The sequence below is a fragment of the Mesoplodon mirus genome (genome assembly GCF_964341445.2).
Source record: "Mesoplodon mirus genome assembly, chromosome: 11".
NCBI classification, from domain to species: Eukaryota; Metazoa; Chordata; class Mammalia; order Artiodactyla; family Ziphiidae; genus Mesoplodon; species Mesoplodon mirus.
In genome coordinates this window covers 45,791,154-45,816,706 of record NC_138987.1, presented here as the reverse complement: position 1 = coordinate 45,816,706, position 25,553 = coordinate 45,791,154, and the positions used below count along the sequence as shown (strand labels likewise).

The 25,553-nt window shown below is 41.4% G+C and overlaps 1 protein-coding gene across 2 annotated transcripts; it reads left to right on the top strand.

Annotated features, from left to right (window-relative positions):
* Positions 1–459: 459 nt before the first annotated feature.
* SYCE3 (synaptonemal complex central element protein 3) lies at positions 460–25,553 on the top strand. 2 transcript variants are annotated; one of them, XM_082636992.1, is made up of 3 exons: positions 460–549; positions 7,831–7,939; positions 24,920–25,553. In XM_082636992.1, exons 2-3 carry the CDS (start codon positions 7,831–7,833, stop codon positions 25,117–25,119), a joined length of 309 nt encoding a protein of 102 aa, XP_082493118.1. In that variant the 5' UTR covers positions 460–549; the 3' UTR covers positions 25,120–25,553. The 2 variants fall into 2 exon arrangements, with proteins under 2 accessions (XP_082493118.1, XP_082493119.1); XM_082636993.1 differs by lacking the exon at positions 460–549 and adding an exon at positions 1,035–1,154.

The window sequence follows — 25,553 nt, the reverse complement described above, 5'->3', positions numbered from 1 at the left end:
CAAAATACTTGGGCATTCAGCTACTCACTCAACAAGGTTACTAGCACTTGCTGACGTATACTGGAGACACATTGGTCAAGCAGACGCCCCGCCCCCACCCCCACCCCCACCCTCGCCGTGCACGGATTTACGCTCCAGGTGCAAGGGGGAGAACACTCCCATAAGGACGGGGGTGTCCCGCCTCATTTCAGCTCTACCATCCCTCAACCTCAACCACTCTTCAATCCAGGCACTCGGCCCACTGAGACGGAGAAACCCAAGTACGGGACCACACGGGACCAGCCCGGACAACCCCGCCCTTTCCGCTCCAGGCGACCAGCCAATGAGACCTTAAGGCCGGGACTTGGGACCAGCGTGAGGTGGGCGTAGTCAGGTGCTCGCAGCACCGCCCCTTCCGCTCCAGGAGACCAGCCAATGAGGGCCAGAGGCCAGCTCCGGGGGCGGGTCTGGTAACGGAAAGGGGAGGGGCGTCATTCTGAGGAGCCGCCTCAAGTTTCAGGCTGCTGAGGAGGGCAGCCGAGCGGGAATCCGAGCGTCGGAGAGCTGGAGGTGAGCGAGGCCAGCCCGCCTGGGGGTCCCGGACCCTCCCTTGGCGCCTCGACCCCCGAGTCACGGCGTCCCCAGGCGGTGCCCACCGCCTCACGCCAGACCGGTGGGGCGCCTACCGCTTCCTCACCCACCCGGCCCTCAACCCGGTCCCGTCACGCCGTTCTCCTCACGCCGCACCCCCGGCTCCTCACCCACATGTCCTCCAGACCCCCCACACCGCACATTCTGAGCTCTGTACACCTGAACCTCTCATCCTCACGCCCCACCTGGACTCACATCACACACGTCAAATTCCCTCCCATCTGCACACCGGTAGGCGTGGTCCCAGACTCACACCGCTCAACTTCAGGACCACCACCCCAAGCACCCCCTACACATTCTGTTCCCATGCTGTTCACACCACGCACACGCCTCGCAGTCTCGCCAGTCCAGGCTCCCCTCTCATCCTCTCACATTTCTCACCCCAGGAAGGATCCCAGCCTCCATGACAGCTCTTCGTGCTGGGCGAGCGAGACCCTCAGACCACAGAGAGAGCCCCAGGCCCTTGCCTTTCTCATGCCTCTGAATTCCTCAGTCGCCAGCACCTCAAACCTTCACACCCTAAGGTGACCCCCTCACCCCCACTTTCCCTTGCCCACCTCACCCCACAGTCAGACATTACCCTCATTCCCTTGGCTCTGGCGCTGGCCCAGGCCTCCTCTCCATCCTAACCCTGCGGTCAGCCTCGGCAGCCTCACCAGGAAAGAGTGCCATGGACCTTAATGCCATGGTCTTCCTCCTTCACTCCAGCTCACACCCCTTCCCTGGATCTGCTTTCCAGGCCCACCCTTCCTCTGAGATCCAGGGGTACCTTACCACGGCCTCCATCCTTCTAGGTGTCTCGTGCTCCATCCCCTAGCCTACCCGCCCCTCAGCTCCATGTCCCTCGAGGCCTCCGCTTTGTATCCACCTCTCATCTTACACACGCCTTCGTCGTGCCTCCACCGCGTACACGTTTCAGTTCCCAGGCCAGTTACACTCCGTCCATGTTCTGTGTGCCACCCCAGGGTCCTGAGAATACCGTGCAGCCATGTGGCCTCAGCCACACTACCCCTGCTTCTCTGCTGCAGCTCTCTGTCGAACGTCTGTTCTCAGGAAAAAACCTTTTCATTGCCGTTCGTAGGCAAGCTGGAGACCTCAGACTTGAACAGGGACTCACCTGGACCTTTACCTACCTGACTCCACCCGTACCTCTTTACCTTCCCTTCCCTTCATAGGGTAAGGTGACCATTCTCCTGTCTGAGACCAGTCCCTGCACCATCAGCAACCCTTTCTCCTGATTCTTCAGCCTTTTCTGTACAGCTAATCCTTTCCACACAGAACCAAGACAGGCAAGTCTCTGCCTTTGTTAATTTAAAAAACAAAAAACTTTTACTGTGTACCACCTTCTCACTATCTCCTGTTTTTTTCTACCCTCCTCATCTAAGTCTGCATGCCCTATCTGTTTTGTCTAGTGATCCATTAGTTTTTTTTTTTTTTTTTTTTTGCTGTACGCGGGCCTCTCACTGCTGTGGCCTCTCCCGTTGCGGAGCACAGGCTCCGGACACACAGGCTCCGCGGCCATGGCTCGCGGGCCCAGCCGCTCCGCGGCATGTGGGATCTTCCGGGATCGGGGCACGAACCCGTGTCCCCTGCATCGGCAGGCGGACTCTCAACCACTGCGCCACCAGGGAAGCCCCATTAGTTTTTTTTAAAAAAATATTTACTTATTTATTTGGTTGTGGCCGGTCTTAGCCGTGGCAGGTGGGCTTCTTAGTTGCAGCTCGGCGGCTCCTTAGTTGCGGCATGCATGTGGGATCTAGTTCCCTGACCAGGGATGGAGCCCGGGCCCCCTAGACTGGGAGTGCGGAGTCTTAACCACTGCGCCACCAGGGAAGTCCCTAAATAGGATTATCTTATTCTAAACTTTTAATCTTATTCTAGGTCTAGCATATTTTTAATAGTAACAATGTTTTTGTTCCATTTACAAACTTAAACTTTTAATTATAAACTTAATGTATTCTACTTCTTTAAGTACCTCAATTGTCTTAATAACAAACCATCCTACCTTCTTATATAATTCTTTTTTTTTTAATTTAAAAAAAAAAAGTTTTTTTGGCTACGTTGGGTCTTCATTGCTGCTCGTGGACTTTCTCTAGTTGGGGCAAGTGGGGGCTTCTCTTGTGGAGCACGGGCTCTAGGCTCGCGGGCTTCAGTAGTTGTGGCGCATGGGCTTAGTTGCTCCGCGGCATGTGGGATCTTCCCGGACCAGCGATCGAACCCGTGTCCCCAGCGCTGGCAGGCAAATTCTTAACCACTGCGCCACCAGGGAAGTCCCATGTAATTCTTATAAAAATCATAAGTAAAACTTATAAATATTGTAAACCTCAAGATCTCTTTTTTTTTTTTTTTTTTTTTTTTTTGCAGTACGCGGGCCTCTCACTGTTGTGGCCTCTCCCATTGCGGAGCACAGGCTCTGGACGCGCAGGCTCAGCGGCCATGGCTCACGGGCCCAGCTGCTCCGCAGCATGTGGGATCTTCCCGGACCAGGGCATGAACCCATGTCCCCTGCATCGGCAGGCGGACTCTCAACCGCTGCGCCACCAGGGAAGCCCCTCAAGATCTCTTAAATGTCCTAGAACTGCTATAAACTTACTAAGACTGTGACTTAAAATTACAACCCATAATCAATTTCACATTTTAAACTCCAATGACAAAGCTGAGCTGCTGCTCTGGTAGACCAAATTCTCTTAAACATTCAAATGCATATAATACCAGATAGTCAGTGAGAGGCCTGCGTACCGCAAAAAAAAAAAAAAAAAAAAATTCTCAATACCAGATAGTCATAGTACAGGTATCACCTGCTTTGTGAAAGTTCACTTTACACCACTCCACTTTTATGAAAAACCTACATTAGTACCTGTTTCACTAACCAAAAGAAATATGAAGAGGATTTTGGCTTTTATAAAAAAGAATGTAAAAAATCAGCATCAGGCTGCCACAGCTTTGAACTTTGTCTGTGAGCATCTGTGCTTTATCTTGGTTTATTTTGTGCGTTCATTAGCAAGATGTGTCCTAAGGTAATTGCTTCTTTGCCTTATGCCATTTTGGCTTATGAAAGGTTTTATACAAACACTCTAGTTTTGCATAGTGGGGAAACCTGTACTTCTAGATTTTATGCTCTTAATATTTCCTATCTTAGTTCCCTACCTTCCCAGAATTATGTTATTCACCCATATGATTTTTAGAGTTTCCTTCTCTTGTACTTTTTATTTTTATTTTTATTTTATTTTTTTTTTTTTTTTTTTTTTTTTTTTTTTTTTTTGCGATACGCGGGCCTCTCACTGTTGTGGCCTCTCCCATTGCGGAGCACAGGCTTTGGACGCGCAGGCTCAGCGGCCATGGTTCACGGGCCCAGCCTCTCCGCGGCATGTGGGATCTTCCCGGACCGGGGCACGAACCCGTATCCCCTGCATCGGCAGGCGGATTCTCAACCACTGCGCCACCAGGGAAGCCCTTTATTTTTATTTTATTTATTTATTTTTAAATTGAGGTATAGTTGATTTACAACGTCGTGTTAGTTTCAGGTATACAGCACAGTGATTCAATTTTATGTATGTATATTTACATTCTTTTTCAGGTTCTTTTCCTTATCGGTTATTACAAAATATTGAGTATAGTTCCCAGTGTCTTGTGCTTTTTAGAGTTGTCTTCTCAGCTTGCTGAGATTTCATAATGATCAGAGGACATTGGCTGGGGTTCAGTGACTCTGTAACAGTCTGCACTTGACTTCCAAAACATGAACCTCCTGGTTCTCCTTCTACCTCTCTGGCCCCTCTTCCTCAGTCTCTTTGGCTGGTTCCTTTGCAGCTCCCCAGTCTTGATGTTGGGCCTCTTCTCCATCTGTGTTTTCTCCCTTGATCTCTCCCATTCTCATGTCTTTAAATATCGCCTATGTGCTGATGACTCCCAAATTTCTATCTCTAGCCTACCTTCTCCCCTGAATTAATTTATTCAGCTGCCTACTCAACATTCCCACTTGGATGCCTCATAAGCATCTTAATATGTTCAAAACTGAGTTATTTCTTTCCCATGCAAACTATCTTCTTCCAGTCTTCCTCCGTCTCAGTTAATTGTACCACCACTTCTGGTTGCCCAGTCAAATACCCTAGCGTTGTCCCTGACTTCACATTGACTCATCAGCAAATCTTGTCAGCCCTGCCCTCAAAATATACCCTGAACGGTCCTCCTTCACACTACTTGCATCAGTCCTATGCTGATCTGAGCTGTTATTATCTCTCACCTGCATTATTCCAGTGACCTCCTCCTAACTAGTCTCCCTGCCTCCACCCATGTCCATATACGCTATTCTCAATCTAGTGATTTATTAACATGTAAATCAGATTATCACCCTCCAGGCTCCCATCTCACTCAAAAAAAAAAACCAAAGTCTTTTCAGTGGTCTCTAAGGCCCACCTCAACTTCACCCACCAAGTTTTGACCTTATTTTCTACTACTCTTCACTTCACTCTCTCTATACCAACTATACTACCCTTATTGCTCTTCCTCCAGCTCATCCAGCAGGCTCCTAGCTCAGGGCCTTTGTTCTTACTATTTCCTCTGCCTGGGATGCACTTTCCCAACATATCTGTATGGCTCACCATTCTCTCACTTCCTCCAGCTCTCTAGTCAAAATCACTTCAGCAAGGCCTTCGCTGCACACTTATCTGAAATACAGCCACTACCCTGTACATACTCTCTCCCACCCTCCACCTCCGGTTGACTTTTTTTCTTTAGTACTTATCCCCTCCTTATATTTATTTCACTCATTAATCTTGTTCAAGGATTTTAATGTTTTGTTCACTGCTGTATCTTCAGATCTAAAATAGTACTCAATAAATAAGTGTTGAATGTATGGATAAAATAATATAAGTGGAACTTTATAATGAATTGAGCAAGCAGTCCACACAACTTAGATATGAAGTATGTAATTACCTACTTCTTTGCCTTCACGTAGATTTTTGTAACCACCCACATGATAGAATTATTTTACTCCATTTTGTACTTCCTTAGCTCTTTGGTAAGAAAACTGTAGAGATTTTTAACTTTCCAGAGTTTTGTGTTATTTTCATGGATATCTTTTCATTACATCTCTTGTAAATAATAATCTCTATTTGCAAGAGATTATTATTATATTTAATAATATCTCATTACATTTTGGATCTCTTAAGGCTTTCAGCTATTTTGTCACATCTTGGAACTAGATGAGAACAGGGGCAGTTGGGAGCTAGATTATGAAGGATCTTATATCCATAGTAAAGAGGTTGTATTTTATCCTGAAAGAAATAGGAGCGGGCTTCCCCTGGTGGCGCAGTGGTTGAGAGTCCGCCTGCCGATGCAAGGAACACGGGTTCGTGCCCCGGTCCAGGAAGATCCCACGTGCCGCGGAGCCGCTGGGCCCGTGAGCCATGGCCGCTGAGCCTGCGTGTCCGGAGCCTGTGCTCTGCAACGGGAGAGGCCACAACAGTGAGAGGCCCGCGTACTGCAAAAAAAAAAAAAAAAAAAAAAAAAAAGAAATAGGAGCTACTGAAGGATTTCAAACAGTGTGACATGGTTAGTTTTGTATGTTAGGAAAGGTCACTCTGGGAGTGAACTGGAAAATAGATTGGACAAGAGGAAGTTACAAGCAGGGAGACCAGTTAGGAGTCTATGACAATAGTCCAAGTGAAAGATGAAGAGAGCCTGTACCACTAGTTCCAAACTTTATATTTTTAGCTTCAACCTATCTCCTGAACTCCAGGCCCATGTATTCAACTGCCTATTTGTATCTCCAGTTGGAGGCCTAATAGGCATCTCATAGTAGTAATGTGTTCAAAATAGGGCACCTGGGAATTCCCTGGCGGTCCAGTGGTCAAGACTCCGAGCTTCCACTGCAGGGGACACGGGTTTGATCCCTAGTCCGGGAACTAAGATTCCACATGCCACACAGCATGGCCTAAAAAAAAAAAAAGAAGAGAAAAGCAAAGCACCTGGTTTACCTTCTAATCTGCTCCTGTCCTACTCTTCCCCATTTCGGTTAATAACACCACCATCCATTAAGTTGTTCTCACCAAAATTAGAAGTCATTTTACTTTCTCTCTTCCCATCACTTGCCCCTGCAAACCTTGACACAAGTCCTCTACCCAATTCTGTTGGCTTATCTTCCAAAATATAACCAGAACACTTCATTTCTCACTATTCATATTATCACTGAAGTCCAAGCCACTGTCATCTCTAGACCACTTTAGTGCTCTCCTGCCTAATTGGTCTTCCCACTCTTTCCACCTCTCCACCTTCTGCAGCAGTCCATTTTCCAAACAGCAGCTGAAGTCTGCTGTTACCTTAAAATATAATCACATAATCCCCTGCTCTCTCAACCTCCAGTGGCTTTTCCCGCCCTCTCAAAATAAAACCAAAGTTCTTGCCTACTTAGTTGATCTCATGTCCTATCACTCTTCTCCTCAACTCCATTCTCTATTCCTTAAAACACACCAGGGACACTCCCACTTTTTCTTGAGCCATTCCCTCTGTCTAGAACTCTTCCCTTAGATCTTCACATGACAACACCTTTTTGTCATTCAAATGGCAGTTCAAATGTCACTTCATTAGAAAGGACTTCTTGGACTTTACAAGCCAAAGCATTTCTCCCCATGAAAAATCTTTATTACACCATCCTTTTTATTTTCTTTGTAGCAGTGACCACAAACTGAAGGTATCTTTATGAAACTGTTAACTTGGCTATTGTCAGTCTCTCTCCCTGGAATGGAAGCTCCATGACAGCATCCAGTCTGTTTGGATCCTCAGATACACTGCAGTGTCCCCAGAGCCATAGTAGATGTCTGGCATATAGTAGATGCCCAGTAAATCTGTAATCAATGGTGGATAACGGAATGGACCTCAATTAAAGCAGCAACCTTGGAGAGAGGGAGGAAGGCAGTGATAGGAGAGACTTTAAAGAGCTGGGCCAGGCTACGATCTCCACAAGGGCAGGATTCAGTGTACTGCTGGCTCTCAAGCACTGGCCCTTCCTGACCCATAGATGATTTAATGTTTATTCCATAAGCAAATAAAATTGGTGAGTTTCAGTGACCCCTTAGGTCAGGAAGATAAGAGGAGTTAAAGATGACCTAAGTTTTCTGGCTTGGGCTACCCAGCTGTGAGTAGTGGTGCTAGAATTGAAACACTGGTCTGTCTCACTGCATCTTCTCTCTGTGCACTGCCTAGATGGCTGATTCTGACCCTGGTGAAAGAAACTGTGACAACATGCTGAAAATGCTGTCAGACCTGAATAAAGACTTGGAAAAGCTATTGGAAGAGATGGAAAAAATCTCAGGTAAGATGTTTTCCCAGGCAGGGTACCTTCACCCTTCTTTCCAAGAGCTCAAATCCTCCCTACACTCCTAAGCTCAAGTCAAGTGCCTTCTCAACCAGGTCTTCCCTGACTACTTTTCAACTTCTACACCATATAACTACTGTACCACAAGATTTTACAGTAACCGCTGAATATTGCCTTGACTCGTCTTCTGATTATTTTGTGTGCGTTTGCATCTTATTTCTGCAAATGGGCTGTTATCTTTTTTGTGTGTGTGGTACACGGGCCTCTCACTGCTGTGGCCTCTCCCGTTGCGGAGCACAGGCTCCGGATGCGCAGGCTCAGCAGCCATGGCTCACGGGCCCAGCCGCTCCGCAGCATGTGGGATCTTCCCGGACCGGGGCACGAACCCACGCCCCCTGCATCGGCAGGCGGACTCTCAACCACTGCGCCACCAGGGAAGCCCGGGCTGTTATCTTTTTGAGGGCAGAAATAGTGACTTCTTCTTTTGTAACTGGGCACACAGTACCATACCCAAGCTCAAGTACTCAGCAAATGACAAATGATGTTAATATAACACCTGTGAACAAAGTTGGAACATACTTTCTGTGAATTATTTAAATAAGAAGAGTTCAGAGTAATAGTGCAAAGACTGGTGAGGTGCTGAAATGGGAGGTACAGCCAGTGTAATGAAGCAGCAGTAGAGTTCAACAGATTTCTCCATTTTGGGAAAAAACTGTTTGTCTGTTATTTTATTCAACATGTTTCCACTAAGCGGTAACTAGCAGTAGTAGTGATACCATTATAAGTTCTTTAATTTGTTCTTTACTAGTTCAGAATATGTGTAATTCTTATACTTGTGTGAGCCTAAGTTTTGCTAGAGAAAATCATAATGTAAAACAAATTTTAGAAAGCCTGCATACTCTACTCAAACGAAAACAAATTATTTTTAAGGACATTATTAGTTTATAAATAATCTCCATTTATTACAACAGTCTTCAGAAAATTTCTGCTTAGAAATGTTTGCAATTTTGTGCCCATATACTTGAAAGTCTTATATATACCTTGCTAAAAGGTTCTATAATTCATTTTCCACTATAAGTTATTTAATTCCTTCAATCTAATTAAATAGTCTCTTATTTAACATCATTTACTACGCACCTACTATGTGCTTTTCTAAGAATACAAAGTTGAATAGAGATGCTCCTTCATTAGAAGAAGTGGGCAGGGGCCAGAAACAGACATCAAGATGACTAATTATAATTTAAATATATAAATTAAAATTAAAGCACATTTTAAATTTATGTTAAAATTATAACCTGGGAAATGCTAATAATGGAGTATACCAAGTCCAGGGAGGGAGCAGAGAAGAAGGAGAGTCTGACTGCCTAGGGAAGCAAGTGAGGCTTTGAACAGAGCAGAGCACTAGGGAAGCAGCAGGGATTGGATAGATGGGGTAGGGCCCGTGGGTAGGAGGAGATAGCCAAGGCTGTGTGCCCGTGAGGGAAAGACTGGCATAGTCAAGAAGTCATATTTGTGCACGAGATTCACAAGGAGGCAGGCCAAAGAAAGAAGAGGCTGAAAAGGTGAGAAGAAGGGTCTTCAGTGCCAAGCTAAAGAGGTTTACCTTTCTTGTTTAGGTGATAGGGAGCCATTTGGGATTTCAAGGAAGACACTTGCCTTTTGAAAAGATACCTCTGGTAGCAGTGTGAGAGGTGGTTCGGAGGGGGAAGACTAGAGGCAGGAAGGCCAATTAGGAATGTTTTGCAGAACTAAAGGCTAAAAAGGAGCTAGCCTTACCTCAGGCGTGGCACTGAGAACAATAAGAGAATAACAGATTTCTGTGATAGCATCTATTATTGATTTGTAAGAGCTCTTTATGTATTAAGACTTGTTCAAAATTGTAGTAAATATTTTTCCCAGTTTGTTATTTTCCTTTAATTTTGTATATGAAGCTTTGGTAAACATAAGTCATATGTAGTAAAAATGTATCAATATTTTCCTTTCTGATTTATTCCCATTGCTGTGATGCCTAGAAAATCTTTCCCTAATCCAAGATGAGTGAAATAGTCATTTATATTTTCTTCTACTTTGTGTTTGTTTTTTCTTTCTTTTTTTAAAAATAAATTTATTTATTTATTTTTGGCTGCATTGGGTCTTCTTTGCTGCACACGGGTTTTCTCTAGTTGTGGTGAGCAGGGGCTACTCTTTGTTGCAGTGCGCAGGCTTCTCATTGCAGTGGCTTCTCTTGTTGCGGAGCACAGGCTCTAGGTGCGTGGGCTTCAGTAGTTGTGGCACACAGACTCAGTAGTTACGGCTCGTGGGCTCCAGAGCAGAGGCTCAGTAGTTGTGGCGCACATGCTTCGTTGCTCCGCGGTATGTGGGATCTTCCCGGACCAGGGCTCGAACCCGTGTCCCTTGCATTGGCAGGCGGATTCTTAACCACTGCACCACCAGGGAAGCCCTGTTTGTTTTTTTAAACATTTAATTTTAAACTATCTGGTGTACCAAAGGAACCAGGCTGTGTACTGCATTTTTATTTAGATTCACTAGAGACTCTCTTTTTGGCAAATAATTCCAACAGTAATTAAGGTAATAGTTAAGTAAGTTATTAAGTAATAATAAAAGTTAATATTGCTAAGATGATATTACTAAGGTAATAGTGTTGTAAAAAAATGCTCTCTCACCTTAGAGACAAGGTTGACAGGTGTTTATATGGAAACAAGTCACATAAAAGACTTAGCTTTGAAAATTTTAAAAATTTGTCTTTTAAGTTTTCTAAGTAAACCTGAAATTGATAGATTCAACTATTGTATTTAAGCATCTGCACATCCTGGAAGGCTTGTGTACTTCCTTTCTCACAGAAATAAAACAAATGTAGCCTGCATCTGCTTGGCATGAATGAGGCTTCTGTTGTGCATGATTCCACATCCCCTCCCCTTGGTGCTTTTCCACATCACATTCCTTGAGTTGATGGAAGGTCCATTAATTCCCCTTTAGCTTATTCTTTCCTTCGTTTTAGTTGCACATATTTTCCTCTTTTTATTATTCTATTTTTATATAAATGCTCTGCACAGTTGTCTAATTTGGGGGGCAATATACATCTTTCAAAATTTTTCTTTAGCAGTTTATCAGCTGGTAAATATATGTTTTTATTAACATATAAGCAACCACAGGTTAAATAGTATTAAAATGTTTTGTAAAATTCACCTTTTGTAATTTCTTAAGTAAACAATACGTTCTTGGGTCCACAGACTCAAATCCAACGGTTGAGAACAATAAAATATTTTTCTACCTGAAGTGTAAGCAGCAGAACTATTTTGTCATAGTGTCTCTAGGTCAAGTTAGGACAAATATTGTTGACAGAAGTAGCATGATTTTGGGCCATGATGAATCTCACACCCTTACCCTTTAGCTTAAACTTAAAGTGAAGCCCAACACGTAAGTTCTTGGCCTCTGTTGCCCCTGGGAAGGCTCTTGCCCAATTTTTCCAGTGACCACACAGGGCAAGGAAAATCACCAAACAAGCAGTCATCAACTATCAAAAGCACCAACCAGCAAATAAATGTAAGTGTGCATATTTATAGGTATTTATATAAATATATATGCTTATTTTAAACTATTAAGTATATATGCATAACTTAAGCAATATTAAAAAGCCAAATCATCTTGACTCCAAGGCTTAAAGTTTCTCTTTCTGTTCTCTTGAACTTAAGTCAACTCATGACCTAGGATACAGTAGAAATTTAGCTGTAGAATGCCTTATGGGGGTGAGCCTTGAGAATGTAAAATTTCTCAGGTAGAAGGAGAGATTCTAACTTGGTTTCCCTCATCCCCAAATCCATCCCATCCTATCCTGTTAGTTTAGAAGTCATTTCTTTATTACTCATGACGTTTTTATATATAGTAGAGCAGAGATAGCTAACCTGTTATATAATATGTTGGGTTTTATGGCTTATCACACTGGTTTCATTATTATTAATCAGTGAGTTCCCCTTCATTATTCTTTTTTCTTTCCTTTTTTCTTTTTTACCTTTTCTCACATGTTTATTCTCAAGATGAATAATAGCTTCATTTAATATTTTATTTGGAATTGTGTTAAACCTATATGTTAATATAGAAAGAATGATATATTTTTAACATTAAGCATTCTCAGGTAGGAATGTGGTATTTCTCTCCAATTATTGCAGTGTTCTTTAACATGTCTCAAAGGGTTTTGCAATATTTTTCTCCAGATTTTTTTTGCCTTCAATTTTATTTTATTTTTTCCAGTTTTATTGAGATATAATTGATATATAATATTGTATAAGTTTAGATTGTATAACATAATGACTTGATATATGTATATATTGCAAAATGATTACCCTAATACATTTAGTTAATATCCACCACCTCACATGGTTACAAGTTATTTTTTCCCTTACGGCGAAAACTTTAAAGATACTATTCCCTTAGTAACTTTCAAATATACAACGCAGTCTGGTTAACTATAGTCATCATGCTGTTCATTACATAAAAATGTGAAATACTTCACAAATTTGCATGTCATCCTTGCACAGGGGCCGTGCTAATCTTTTCCATATCATTCCAATTTTAGTATATATGCTGTCAAAGGGGGCACTCTCCAGATTTTTCAGTACATTTACTTCTGTGTTTCTGTTCCTATTATAAATGGGGTGTTTTTCTATTTTATTTACCAAATAATTAATACTAGTGTATAGGAAGGCTGTAGATTCTTGGATATTTTATATTATTCTAATAATAATAATAGTAGTAGTAATTTTATTATTCATAGCTTATGTTTATTGTTTACCATGTATTGGTCTCTTTACCATATGCTTTACACACATTATCTCATTTATTCTTCCTAAGAAGTTTATGGGGGAGAGACACTATTATTATTTCCACTTTACATATGAGGAGGAAATTAGAGCTTACAGAGTTTACATAACTTTTTCAGGGAATTCCCTGGCGATCCCGTGGTTAGGATTCAGCGCTTTCACTGCCAGGGCCCGGGTTCAATCCCTGGTCAAGGAACTAAGATCCCACAGGCCGTGCAACATGGCCAAAATAAATAAATAAATAAATAAATAAATAAATAAATAACTTGCTCAAAGGCACTTGGTCAAACTGTAGTAATATCCAGTTCTACTCAGCCTAGTCTTCTGTCTTGTTCTGTATTCTGAAATTATACATATAGTATTTGTAAACAACTATTTATTGAACAGTTAATGGTGAAACTACTAGAGATAACTTCTGATAACTTTTTCAATTTCTTCTTTGGTTAATGCTTTAAGATTGTGTCAGTTTGTGTATTTCATTTATCCTCCCACTTCATCCACTTCATCAGTATTTTCTAATTTATTAGATTACTGCTATATACAGCATTATTAGCATTTTAAAATAAATAACTATTATTAGATGATTATAATGAATAATCATGTTTATTATTTAATAAATATTAATAATTCGTAAGTTGATAATTATTAAATAAACAATGACTTTTAAAAGAAATGTTGCATGTACATTGTTTTTAAAATCCAAAGTAAATTCAATTAAAATAGAAAATTACAAAAAAGTTTAAAATCAGCAAAATCCAGCCACTCAGAATTAACTACTGTTAACACTGGCAAACATGATTCCAAGTCTCTCTCTACGCAAAAACAGAATAATGGACCAATATGGGATGCATAGAGGAATCTTTTTTTGACAGATACACTTTAATGAAAATGGAATCATACTATACAAGCTACTTTTAAAATAAAGAGTACTACCTTTAATTTTACTTAAGAATTTAAATTGAAATGAAACTCAAGAAATTCTTTACTTAAAATAAATATTTCTTCACCATAAAAACTATACTAAAATTAAGAAAGTTCGTGGGGAAACATTAAGGAAATTAGCGTTATTTCTTCAGTTGTATCTTTTATCTTTATTCAGGATCTAATAATACTAATCAGTAATATTTATGCCTTACTTATTAATTGCTAGATCCTATACTAAGCGCTATATGAATTTGTTCATTTAATCCTCACAACAATTTTTGAGATATAGGGATTGTTATTATCCCTATTTACAAATAAAGAAACTGAGGCACAACTGTCCTTCGTTATACTATTACCTGTATTTGTATATTATCAAGTACAAATAATGTTTACATTAACAATAACATTTACAACATTTACACTCTATTCTGTAATCATAATTCCTAAGGTTGTTGAGACTCACACATTCTGTATTCAAATCATTCAAAGAGTTAAACCTAGTAACTATAGCTTTGGACATTGTATTCCTTGAATTCATAAATGCTTAAGAATATATCTGTGTTTATAACTGGATGGTAACTTGGTTAGGTATATAATTATTTTCTTTATAATGTAAAATATGTTTTCAGCATCTAGTGGCACTGTGAAGATGTGTGAAACACTCTGCCTCTTAAAAGTGACTTTTCTGCCTGTAAGATTCTTTATTCTTGGAGTTCTATACTTCACCAGCATAAGATTGGTGTTAATACCCTCTGACATATTTCCTAGGACATGTTAGATCTCTAGAGCTGTAGATTTTAGTATTTTTTTTTTATTTAGTTATTTTTGGCTCTGTTGGGTCTTCGTTGCTGTGCGCGGGCTTTCTGTAGTTGCGGTGAGCGGGGGCTACTCTTCGTTGTGGTGCGCAGGTTTCTTATTGCGGTGGCTTCTCTTGTTGTGGAACATGGGCTCTAGGCTCGCGGGCTCAGTAGCTGTGACTTGCAGGCTCTAGAGCACAGGCTCAGTAGTTGTGGTGCGCGGGCCTAGTTGCTCCGCGGCATGTGGGATCTTCCCAGACCAGGGCTCGATCCCCTGTCCCCTGCATTGGCAGGCAGATTCTCAACCACTGCGCCACCAGGGAAGCCCAGGGCCAGTTTTATATAGAGGTGGAGATATTCTACACACTGTCAAAAATATAATCACAGAGCCAGTGCAAACGGTATAATGTACCAATATAAACTGGTGTAGCCGTTATGGGAAAGAGTATGGAGGTTTCTCAAAACATTAAAAACAGAACTACCTAGGGGCTTCCCTGGTGGCGCAGTGGTTGAAAGTCCGCCTGCTGATGCAGGGGACATGGGTTCGTGTCCCGGTCCGGGAAGATCCCACATGCCGCGGAGCGGCTGGGCCTGTGAGCCATGGCCGCTGAGCCTGTGCGTCCGGAGCCTGTGCTCCGCAACGGGAGAGGCCACAACAGTGAGAGGCCCGTGTACCGCAAAAAAAAAAAAAGAAAAAAAGGACTACCACATGATCAGCAATTCCCCTTCTGGGTATATATCCAGGAAATTATGCAAGAAGAATGCATTCTGGAGATGTAATGTACAGCATCATGACTACAGCTACTATGATATTGTATACTTGAAATTTACTATAAATGTAGATCTTAAGTGTTCTCTCCATACCAAAAAAAAAAAAAAAACCCACATAACTGTGAGGTTTGGGAAATGTTAATTAGCTTGATGATGATAATCATTTCACAATGCATACAATATCAAAAGATCACATCGTACACCTTAAATATATACAATTTTTATTTGTCAATTATACTTCAATAAAGCTGGAAAAATATAATCCCAGAGCTCAAAGACTGAGGGGTTAAAGCACCGTTCATTCATTCATTCATTTGTTCAACAAACACTATTTTTAAAATATATTTATTAATTAATTTATTTAGGCTGCGCTGGGTCTTAGTGGCAGCATGCGGACACTTAGTTGTGGCATGCATGTGGAATCTAGTTTCCCGACCAAGGATCAGACCTGGGCCCCCTGCACTGGGAGCATGGAGTCTTACCCACTGGGCCACCAGGGAAGTCCCAACAAACACTTTCTAAATAACTACCTATGCCAAGCCCTGAGCTCAAGTTGCTTATAATCTAATGGAGAAATAAATGTACAGACACATAAATGCAACATACTATGTTATTTGCTATAATAAAAGGATATTAAAATTTCAGTGAGATTTTGGATGAGTGGCTGAAATCTGTGTAGTAAATTGTGGAATTTTTTAAGAGGAGGTATGGAGCATTCCTCTGAAGTATTGTGAGGAGTTCCCCAGATAGACAGGTGATAGGGAAGGCTTTCAGACAAAAAGAACAGTTTGTGCCAAGGAACAAAAGTATAAGAAAGCTGGTTGGACTTAGGGTTCAATTACTGTTGAATACACTACAAGTGGAAGTGATAGAGAGTAAATCTAAATGAATCTTCTGGGGTCAGATCATGAAAGATTTTGTGTGCCACACCAAGAAATCATCCTACAGGCAACGGGAATAACTGAAGAAAGTTAGGCAGTGGAATGACATGAAGAGATAAGTGTTTTAGAAAGATTCTGTAGCAGTGTAAAGGACATTGGGAGCTAGCTCATCGATGACCTAACCAATAAATACATGAGATGATAAGCCACTGTTAGTGAAAGTCCACAGAAACAAGAGTCAACATATTTACATCTCCAAGAACTATAGATGATGTCGGATGCAGCCTCCTCAAAATCCAAAATCCTACGAACAGTGAGTTTCAGGCACTTTAAACTTTCATTAATGCTCTCCTCAAAATCTTTACAGGTTTTCTAGCTTCCAACAACTGTCCCATTCCAAAGCTACTCTTACATTTTAGGTTTTTGTTACAGCAGCACCATACTCTCAGTACCAAAATCTGTATTAGTTATCTCTTTGCTGCATTACAAATTAACCCAAACTTAGCAGCTTAAAACAAGAAACATTTATTATCACAGTTTCTGAGGGTCAGGAATCTGAGAATGGCTTAGCTGCGTGGTTCTGGATGTGGTTTTCATGAGTTTGCAGTCAAGTTCTAGGTCATGGCTTCAATCTCTGGATACTTGACTGGATGCTGGAGAGTCTCCTTCCAAGCTCACGTAGCTGTTGGCAGGAAGCTTTCTATGTAACCTCTCCACAGGGCTGGTCATGTAATCACTTCCCTCAGAGCAAGTGATCCAAGAAATATTTATATATATAATAGAGAGAGAACCCAAGACAGAAGATACAGTCTTTTATCATCTAATCTTGGAAGTGACATACCATCACTTCTGCCATAATCTGTTGGTCACATGGATCAACTCTGGCACAATGTGAGAGAACTACAGAAGGGTGCGCCTACCAGAAGGTGGGACTCCTGGGGCCAACGTGGAGCTAATTACCGAATTTGTTATGTAGAACATAAAACACATATTATTGGAAATAGTAAAGCTTAGCAAGGTGGCTGCATATAAAATCAATGTACAAAAGTTAATTGCATTTTTATATACCTGCAGCAAAGAATTAGAACATACTTTTTTTAAGGCACGATTTATAATAGCAACAATAACTAACACAAACACGTACATCTATGAATTACCTTGGAAGAAGTTTAACAAGAAATATGCAAGGCCTATATGCAGAAAGTTACAAAACTTGACTAACAGATATTAAAGACCAAAATAAATGGAGCTATAGCTACCTTCATGAGTAGAAAGAAAATATAATAAATGTGTTCATCCTCCCCAAATTCCATCCAAGGCTTCAAAGTAGTTCTAATAAAAATCCTAATAGGGTTTTTCATGGAACTTGACAGGTTGATTCTAAAACATTTATTGGAGACTTGGGCTTCCCTGGTATTGCAGTGGTTGGGAGTCCGCCTGCCAATGCAGGGGACACGGGGTCGAGCCCCGGTCCAGGGGGATCCCACGTGCGACAGAGCAACTAAGCCTGTGTGCCACAACTACTGAGCCTGTGCTCTGGAGCCCACGTGCCACAACTGCTGAGGCCCGCGCGCCTGGAGCCGGTGCTCCGCGACAAGAGAAGCCACCGCAGTGAGAAGCCCGCGCACTGCAACAAAGAGTAGCCCCTTGCGGCAGCTGGAGGGAGCCCGCGCACGGCAACGAAGACACAACGCAGCCAAAAATAAATTAATTAATTAGTTAGAAATAAATAAATAAAACATTTATTGGAGACTTAAGAGCCAAAAGTAGCTAAGATACTTCTGAGAAAGACAAGGACAGGGGATTCACCCTACAATTAGCAAAGTTTATTATAAAACTATATAATTGATAGTGTCATATTGGCTTAGGAATAGACAAGTTGAGCATCGGAGTACAACAGAGAGCCCAGAAACAGATAGACACACACACAAAGTTTTCTACATAACACAGGCAACATGGAAGATCAGTGGAGGAAAGAAGGGACTATTTGACAAGTAAGCTGGAAGAATTGGTTGTGAATAAGAATAAAAATTTAAAACGGATCCCTGCACACACACAAACACACAGTAGCTTCAGAGTGATGAGAACTTAATTATCAAAAATAAATTTTAACGTTTGGGAAGAAAATAAGGGAGAATATCTTTGCAACTTTGAAGGTTGGGTAGAATTTTCTAAACAAAAGGCAAAAAGTGCTAAATACAGAATAAAAGATTGAGAAATTGAACTACACTAATGTTAAGAACTTCTATTCATCAAAAGTTAATTTAAAGGTCATTTCCTCAGTGAAGTCTTTCCCAAGCACCCTTCTTGAAATTGCAGATCCTTTTTTCCTAGCATCCTCAACCCTCCTTCACTGCTTTATTTTTCTCCTTAGCACCTGTTACCTTCTAACACACTGTATAAGTTTACTAGAGGCACTATGTAAGTTTGTTATTTAGTATATAATGGTCATGAGAGCAAGACTTTTTGACATTTTTTCTCATTGCTCTGTCCCCAGAACTTAAACAGGTGCTGACCCATACTAGGTGCTTGATAGATATTTTTTCAGTTGAATGATGTGTCTTAACTCCCTGACTTTTTATGCATTTTGAGAAAGCTTGTGTCTTAAGCCTCCTGGCATCTCCCTTGCGTAGTTCAATGCTAACAGTGAAATCGTATTTGGAATGTGCTTGTTTCCCTTGGTACCCACTTGCCTGGCACAGTGAAGAGAATATAGTATGTTTTCTATATTTGTGATTGACTTTGTTCTCTTCCATGTCTGTCTGCCATAGTGTATCCCCATTTGTTATTTCCTAATGAGTCTGGTTTATTTGTTAGTTTGTTTCTCTTTATGGTTCTCTGGCAGAAAGGTTGACACCATACTTCTCAGTTCATAGCGTGTTAGCGTCACTGGCCCATGTAGCAATCCTCACTTATTTGTTTATTTATGCTTTTTTTTTTCATTCCTTTTTTTGGTATATCCCTTTTTATGTGTTTCTGTAAAATTCATACTTTTTGTTTTATATCTCCAGCTTGTATCTTACTTTTTAAACTCAAGACTATGTTATGAAGACCTATTTGAGTAGCCATGTGTACATGTTATCTATTACTTTTAACTGCAATATAGTATTTATTCCATGGTGAGCCACTACTTTTTGCTTCTCCATTCTTCCCAGTGATGTACACCTAGATTGCCTACAACTCTTCATCACAAAAACAATGCTACAATGAACATCTTCACACATCTATGCTCAAGGACCTGTGTAATCATTTTAGGGGTTACCAGATGACCTCACAGAACGACTGAGTCAGACTCTGTTCCAACCAGCAGTGCCTGGGGGTTCTTAGATCCCACGAGCTCACAGACACTTGATATTATCCAGCTTTCTAATTTTGCCAGTCTAATAGGAGTAAAGTGATATCTGATTGTTTTAGTTTTTACTTCTCTAATGAATTCCAGATTCTCTTCAAATGCTTGTTAGTCTTTTGGGTTTCTTCTTAGGGAATGTAAGAAGCAGTGGAAGCAGTGGACCATAAGCAGCTAAAAACATGCACACAGGTGCTTGATTACTTGGGTAAAATCCTGCCTGTGCTACTTATTAGCTGTATGACTTGGGCAAGCTGCTTAACCTCTCTGTCCATTTCCACTTTTGAAAAATGAAGATAATTATAATATCTACATCTTATATTTAAATAAATTGTTATCAAAGTGAATTCACATAAAATTAACTATTTTAGAGTATACATTCAGTGGCATTTAATACATTCATAATTTTGTGCAGCCACCAACTCTGTCAAGTTCCGCAACATTTTCATCACCCAAAAAAGACACTTTGTACCCATTAAGCAGTCACTCCCATACCTCTATTCCCAACCCCTGGCAACCACCAATCTGTTTCCAGTCTCTATGGATTTACCTATTCTGGATATTTCATATAAGAGAATCATATAATATGTGACATTTTGTTTCTGGCTTCTTTCACCTAACATAGTATTTTCAAGTTTCACTTGAATACTGTAGCATATTATGAGTACTTTATTCCTTTATATGGCTAAATAATGTTCCGTGTATTCATCCACTGATGGATATTTGGGTTGTGTCCCAATATTTAACTATTGTGAATAGTGCCACCATGAACATTTGTATACGAGTATTTGTTTGAGTGCCCATTCTTTATTGTTTGGGACACTATCTAGGAGTAGAATTGCTAGGTCATATGGTAATTCTATATTTAGCTTTCTGAAGAATGTCAAACTGTTTTACACAATGGTGCATCATTTTACAACCCCACCAGCAATGTACAAGCGTTCCAATTTCTCCACATCCTCACCAACACTTGTTATTTTCCAGGGTTTTACTTTGTTGTTACTGAATTTCTTTTATTGATTTGAAGTAATTTCTTGTATATTCTAGATATTAACCCATTATCAGTTTTAAGATTGTAAATTTCTTCTATCATTTGTATGAAAATTTTGTCCATGTTGTCCTTAGTAGAAAAAAAATTTTTGATAAAAAGAAATTCACCAGTATTTTGCCTTATGGTTTGTGGTTTTTAAGAAGTCCCTAGATCACAGGTATTCTGCTAAATTTTGATCTATAAATGTTATTTTATCTTTCATATTTATGTCTTTAATCCATCTGGAGTATACTGTCCTTTTTTCTCCTTTTTTCAGGAGACATATATTTCTGAAGGATTTTTTAGTGTTACTTTCATCATATACTAAATTCCATATACACTTAGGTCTGTCTCCGAGCATACTATTTTCTTTCATTGGTCTGTTTGTCTGCACCACACTATTTTTTTTAAAAAGGGCTTTAGGGAATTCCCTGGCGGTCTAGTGGTTAGGACTCTGCACTTTCACTGCTGAGGGCACAGGTTCAATCCCTGGTCAGGGAACTAAGATACCACAAACCATTCAGTGTGGCTAAATAAATAAAACAGGGCTTTATAGGATGTCTTGATATCTAATAGAGTATATTCCTCCCTTTTAGCTGTTATTTTTTTAAGATTGACTTGACTATTGGACCTCTTTCCTTTCATATACACTTTTATAATTTACAAATACTGTTAGTTTTATCTCTTACCTTATACCTCTTATTTCTTTTAAATGTTTAAATTCCATTTACCAACATCTTCAATACCCATAACATTATTAGAGGCATCCTTGTTTGATTCCCAAAGGAATTTATCCACAGTTTCTCCATTAAGTATAATGTTTGCTGTAAGTTTTTGGTGTATCACCTTTGCTAGGTTAAAATGTCTCCTTCTATTCCTAATTTGTTAGTTTTGATCTTCTGAAATCACAAATAAGTATTAAACTTTATTAACTGCTTTTTTTGCATTAACTGAGATATTACTATGATTTCCCCCTTTTATTAATGTGGTTAATTATGCTGATTGACTTTCTGATACTCAACTATCCTTGAATTTCTTTTACAAACTCTACTTGATCATAACATATTATTTTAACACATTGTTAGGTTTGGTTAGGTCATATTATATTAGGATTTTACATCTGTTTTCATGTGAGACAGACCTATAATTTTTTTTATATAATCTTTGTCTGGTTTTAAAATAAACCAGCTTAGGGAAAATTATGTTTTTATTTTTACTTACCTCTATTCTCAAATTTTCTACAGTGTAAATGGAATACTTCTATAAAATGCTTTTCTTAAAAAGTTACACCAGGGGACTTCCTTAGCAGTTCAGTGGTTAAGACTCCGAGCTTCCAGTGCAGGGGGCGCAGGTTCGACCCCTGGTTGGGAAACTAGGATCCCACATGCCACGTGGTGCAGCCAAAAAATAAAAAAAAAAATAATAATAATAAAATAAAAAATTTAAAAAGTTAACACCAGTCCATACAGTCAGCTTATCAGTCTTCCCTCTTTTTCTAATTTCTGGAATCACTTATGTTAGATAAGAATTAACTGTTCTTCCACAGTTCGGTGGAACTCATCTTTAAAACCATTTGGGACCTGAGATTTGAGGAGGTAGACCTTCACCATTTACATTTTAAAATGTTGATTCTTCTATTTTGCCAGTGGTGTGAATTAGCCTGTGGGCTGTAAACTCCAGGCTTATCTTCATCGCTTTATGCCTGGCTCAACTAGCCTTGACATTCCTGTTCTCTGCTTCTACCTCTTCTACTGTCAGAATAAACCTACTCGCTGCATCCCTCGTTAGTCCTCCCCCTCCTACACAGATTTTTGGAACACTTTATCCTCATCCTTTACTGAACCCTGCATCTAGTGCACATCTTGACCATTTTTTAAATTTCTGTGTGAGGACCTGGCCCTACCCAGCAGGTTATCAGAGTTTGTGAGGCGAGTCCTAACTAGCCTCTCAGAATAGCTGCTGTTCAGGCCCCTCCAGAGATTAGGACCTTGGCTTTGCTACTGCATAGGCCTTACCAAAAGCCCCCTGAGAAGGCCTGCCCTCACTACGTGGTCTAAAATAAGACTCTTCCTGTCCCATTTCTCTGTCACAATACATGTTGCTTCGCAGCTCCTTTCACAATGTGTAGTTGTCTTATATGTTTATTATCTGTCTCCTCCCACTGCAACTAGTATAGAAGCTCACGAGGGCAGGGATGTGTCTATCCTGTAGTAGACAGCTGTATCATCAGGGCTGCCTTAGCAAAACGCCGACACAGAGCAGGTGCACAATAAACATTGAATGAATGAAAAACTCAGGCGACATATATTTCCAAAGGATTTTCAGATGATTGTGAGTCCTTCCTATTCTATATTTTCTTTTTTTTCCCCCCTTGGATCAAACCATAAGAGGGCTATGCACTTGATATAGTGTTTTAGTGTCTCACTGAATTGCTTTTTCTGAAGTGTGCTTTGGTACTGTGCCACCAGCTTTCTTTTACCAGTGCCTACAGCTGTAGACATAGAAGAATGTCTTTCTATAAAATGCTTTAAAGTAGGGATGTTGTCAAGGACATTTTCCATTATGTTACACACCTCTCATGAAACATACCTATAAGGGAATTCTTTCTTAGGGTAAAAGTGTCTTAAACAATGGGTTTGTTTTTATTTTATGGTCACTGAATCTTATAACCGAGCATGTTTAAACACCTTCTCTGCTTTGACCTCAGGAAACTCAGGACTAGAATTTCAGCTGCTATGTAGGACTATATGAGGTTCATTTCTGTGAGCTGTTTTGTTTTGTTTTGTTTACCCACCCTAGTTCTTTGTCCTGAATACCTGAATTATTTATTTTATAGTAAGAGTTTCTCCTTTCTTGAGCACCTAATATGTTGGAGACAGGTTACATACATCATCGGTTTAATCTTCACAGCAAAGCCATGAGATCTGGACGTTTTCCGTCCTTCACATAAGAGGAGATGAGGTTAGTAAGTTTAAATCACTTACTCCAGGTCACGCAGCCAGTGAGTGGAGAGCTGGGAAGCAGACTCTGCCCTGGCTTCAAGTCCATGCTCCACCTGCTGCTCAGGTGGCCTCACATGGTGGTCTACAGGCTTCCTGCACCAGAATTACCCAGGATGCTTGTCAAGATGAAGGTTCCTGGGCACCATTCCCAACTTGCTACACAAGAACCTTCTTTGAGTTCTGAGAGGGGCCAGTGGTCTACATTTTAACAGGTGTCCCAAGTGACTCTCATACTTCCAGAAGATTGAGAATCCCTGTGCTAGCTATATATCATATGCCCTCTGTCTGCTGAGGTGTACTGCACGTATCTTTCTAACAATTTTTCCCTAAACAAACAGATGCCACTTTCTATAAAACTTCAAGTCTGCCACACTGCTGACCTCGGTTGTGTGTAGACATGCATGTGCATTTGTTATTAATCATTCTGCCTATCTCTTTTTTTTTTCATTCTGCTTGCGGAATCTTAGTTCCCTGATCAGGGATTTAACCCACGGCCTCAGCGGTGAAAGTGTGGAGTCCTAACCACTGGACTGCCAGGGAATTCCCTGCCTATCTCTTCTTTGGTTAATTTCCTGAAGGACATAGTTTCCCAGAGTATCCAGCATTTTTTAACCCAGACAGGAGAAGTTCTAAGGAGATGTATTTACTGCACAGAGAGACAACCCTGTTCTTCGTTCTAAAGGGGAGAACCACACCAGTGGGGGGCAGGTGCTGCAGAGGGAAGGGGTAGAGGTGGGGCTTCTGCACACACCATTGGATTTGTACAGGAATCACATGTTCACCTATAGGCCCAGGGGATGCGGCCCTCAAGTTGCTCTCAAAGGGAAAGAGCAAGAAGGGTGGTCAGTGCAGTGGTGAGCGCCAAAGGACACCTGACATGGAACTCGGCAAACCTTCCCAGGAGGAGGAGCCCCTGGACTGGCCTTATTGAAAGCAGAGAGGTGCCAAGGTGGAGGTGGGCAGGCATCCCAGGCTGATGAGCATGAGATAACCTGAGGCTCTAGCCTTGGAGGAGTGGGAGCAGTCAGCCCTACCTGAGTATGTGAGCTTGGGCGGGGTTATGACTTCTTGGGGGTCACCCAGCAACCACTAGCTGTGAACTGCAGATAGGTGAGGACCTGTGTTTACTCTCATTTTTCCTAACATTTCATGTCAGATTGGCCTCCAGCCTCTTAGTGTCGTGGGCTGGTGTATCCAGAAGTTAAGACTTGTGTGAGATTAGGGAAGGTTCATGACTGCTCTGTGCAGAGAGGAGTTTTAATAGGGTTGTCATGAGCCCTGTAACGCGTGGCCGACCCGCTTTCTCTCCTTCGAGTAATTGGGTGACTCAGCACGTCCTGTCCCCAGGATGCTGGGCATGAGCGGAGGCGCCCCCTGTGGCCTGACCAGGGCCTGTCTGGTTGTTGCAGTGCAGGCCACGTGGATGGCCTACGACATGGTGGTGATGCGCACCAACCCCACACTGGCGGAGTCCATGCGGCGGCTGGAGGACGCCTTCCTCAGCTGCAAGGAGGAGGTGGAGAAGAACTGGCAGGAGCTGCTGGACGAGGCCAAGCGCACGCAGGAGGCCCACCCGCCCTGCGCAGTCCGAGCAGGCTTGGCAGAGTAGCAGCGGCCCCGGAGCAGGGCTGTGCCCAGAGCTTGTTTCTCAGTAAACTTCTTTCCAAGCACAACCTAAGGACCCTTTCTGTCCCACCCAGCTGCATATCAAACCTTGTGGACAGCACGTGAGAAGGGCGAGGTGCAGAGGCTCTCGATGAAGTAGACGTACTCAGTGCCAGTGGCGCCGAACTTAGAATAAAAAAACAAAAAGGGAGCCAGACGGGGACAAACCAGGTCAGAGGGTGGGACAGGCAGCAGTATTCAGTCATATTTATTTACCTTCCTACAGTGAGTTCCAAAGCGAATAAGGGGGAACATTAGTTACTCGGTTGTGTATTTGGGGCACCAGGCTGGGCACTCTCGGGTGTGTCCTTATGTTCTCACAGCCCCGTTTCAGACAAGAAAAGCAATGTTAGACGTCTCTTCCAATCCACACAGCTA

Coding starts and splice junctions, on each gene's coding strand:
- SYCE3 (XM_082636992.1), top strand. CDS start 7,831: ATGGCTGATTCTGACCCTGGTGAAAGAAACTGTGACAACATGCTGAAA. Junction 7,940..24,919: donor AGAGATGGAAAAAATCTCAG/GTAAGATGTTTT, acceptor TGGTTGTTGCAG/TGCAGGCCACGTGGATGGCC.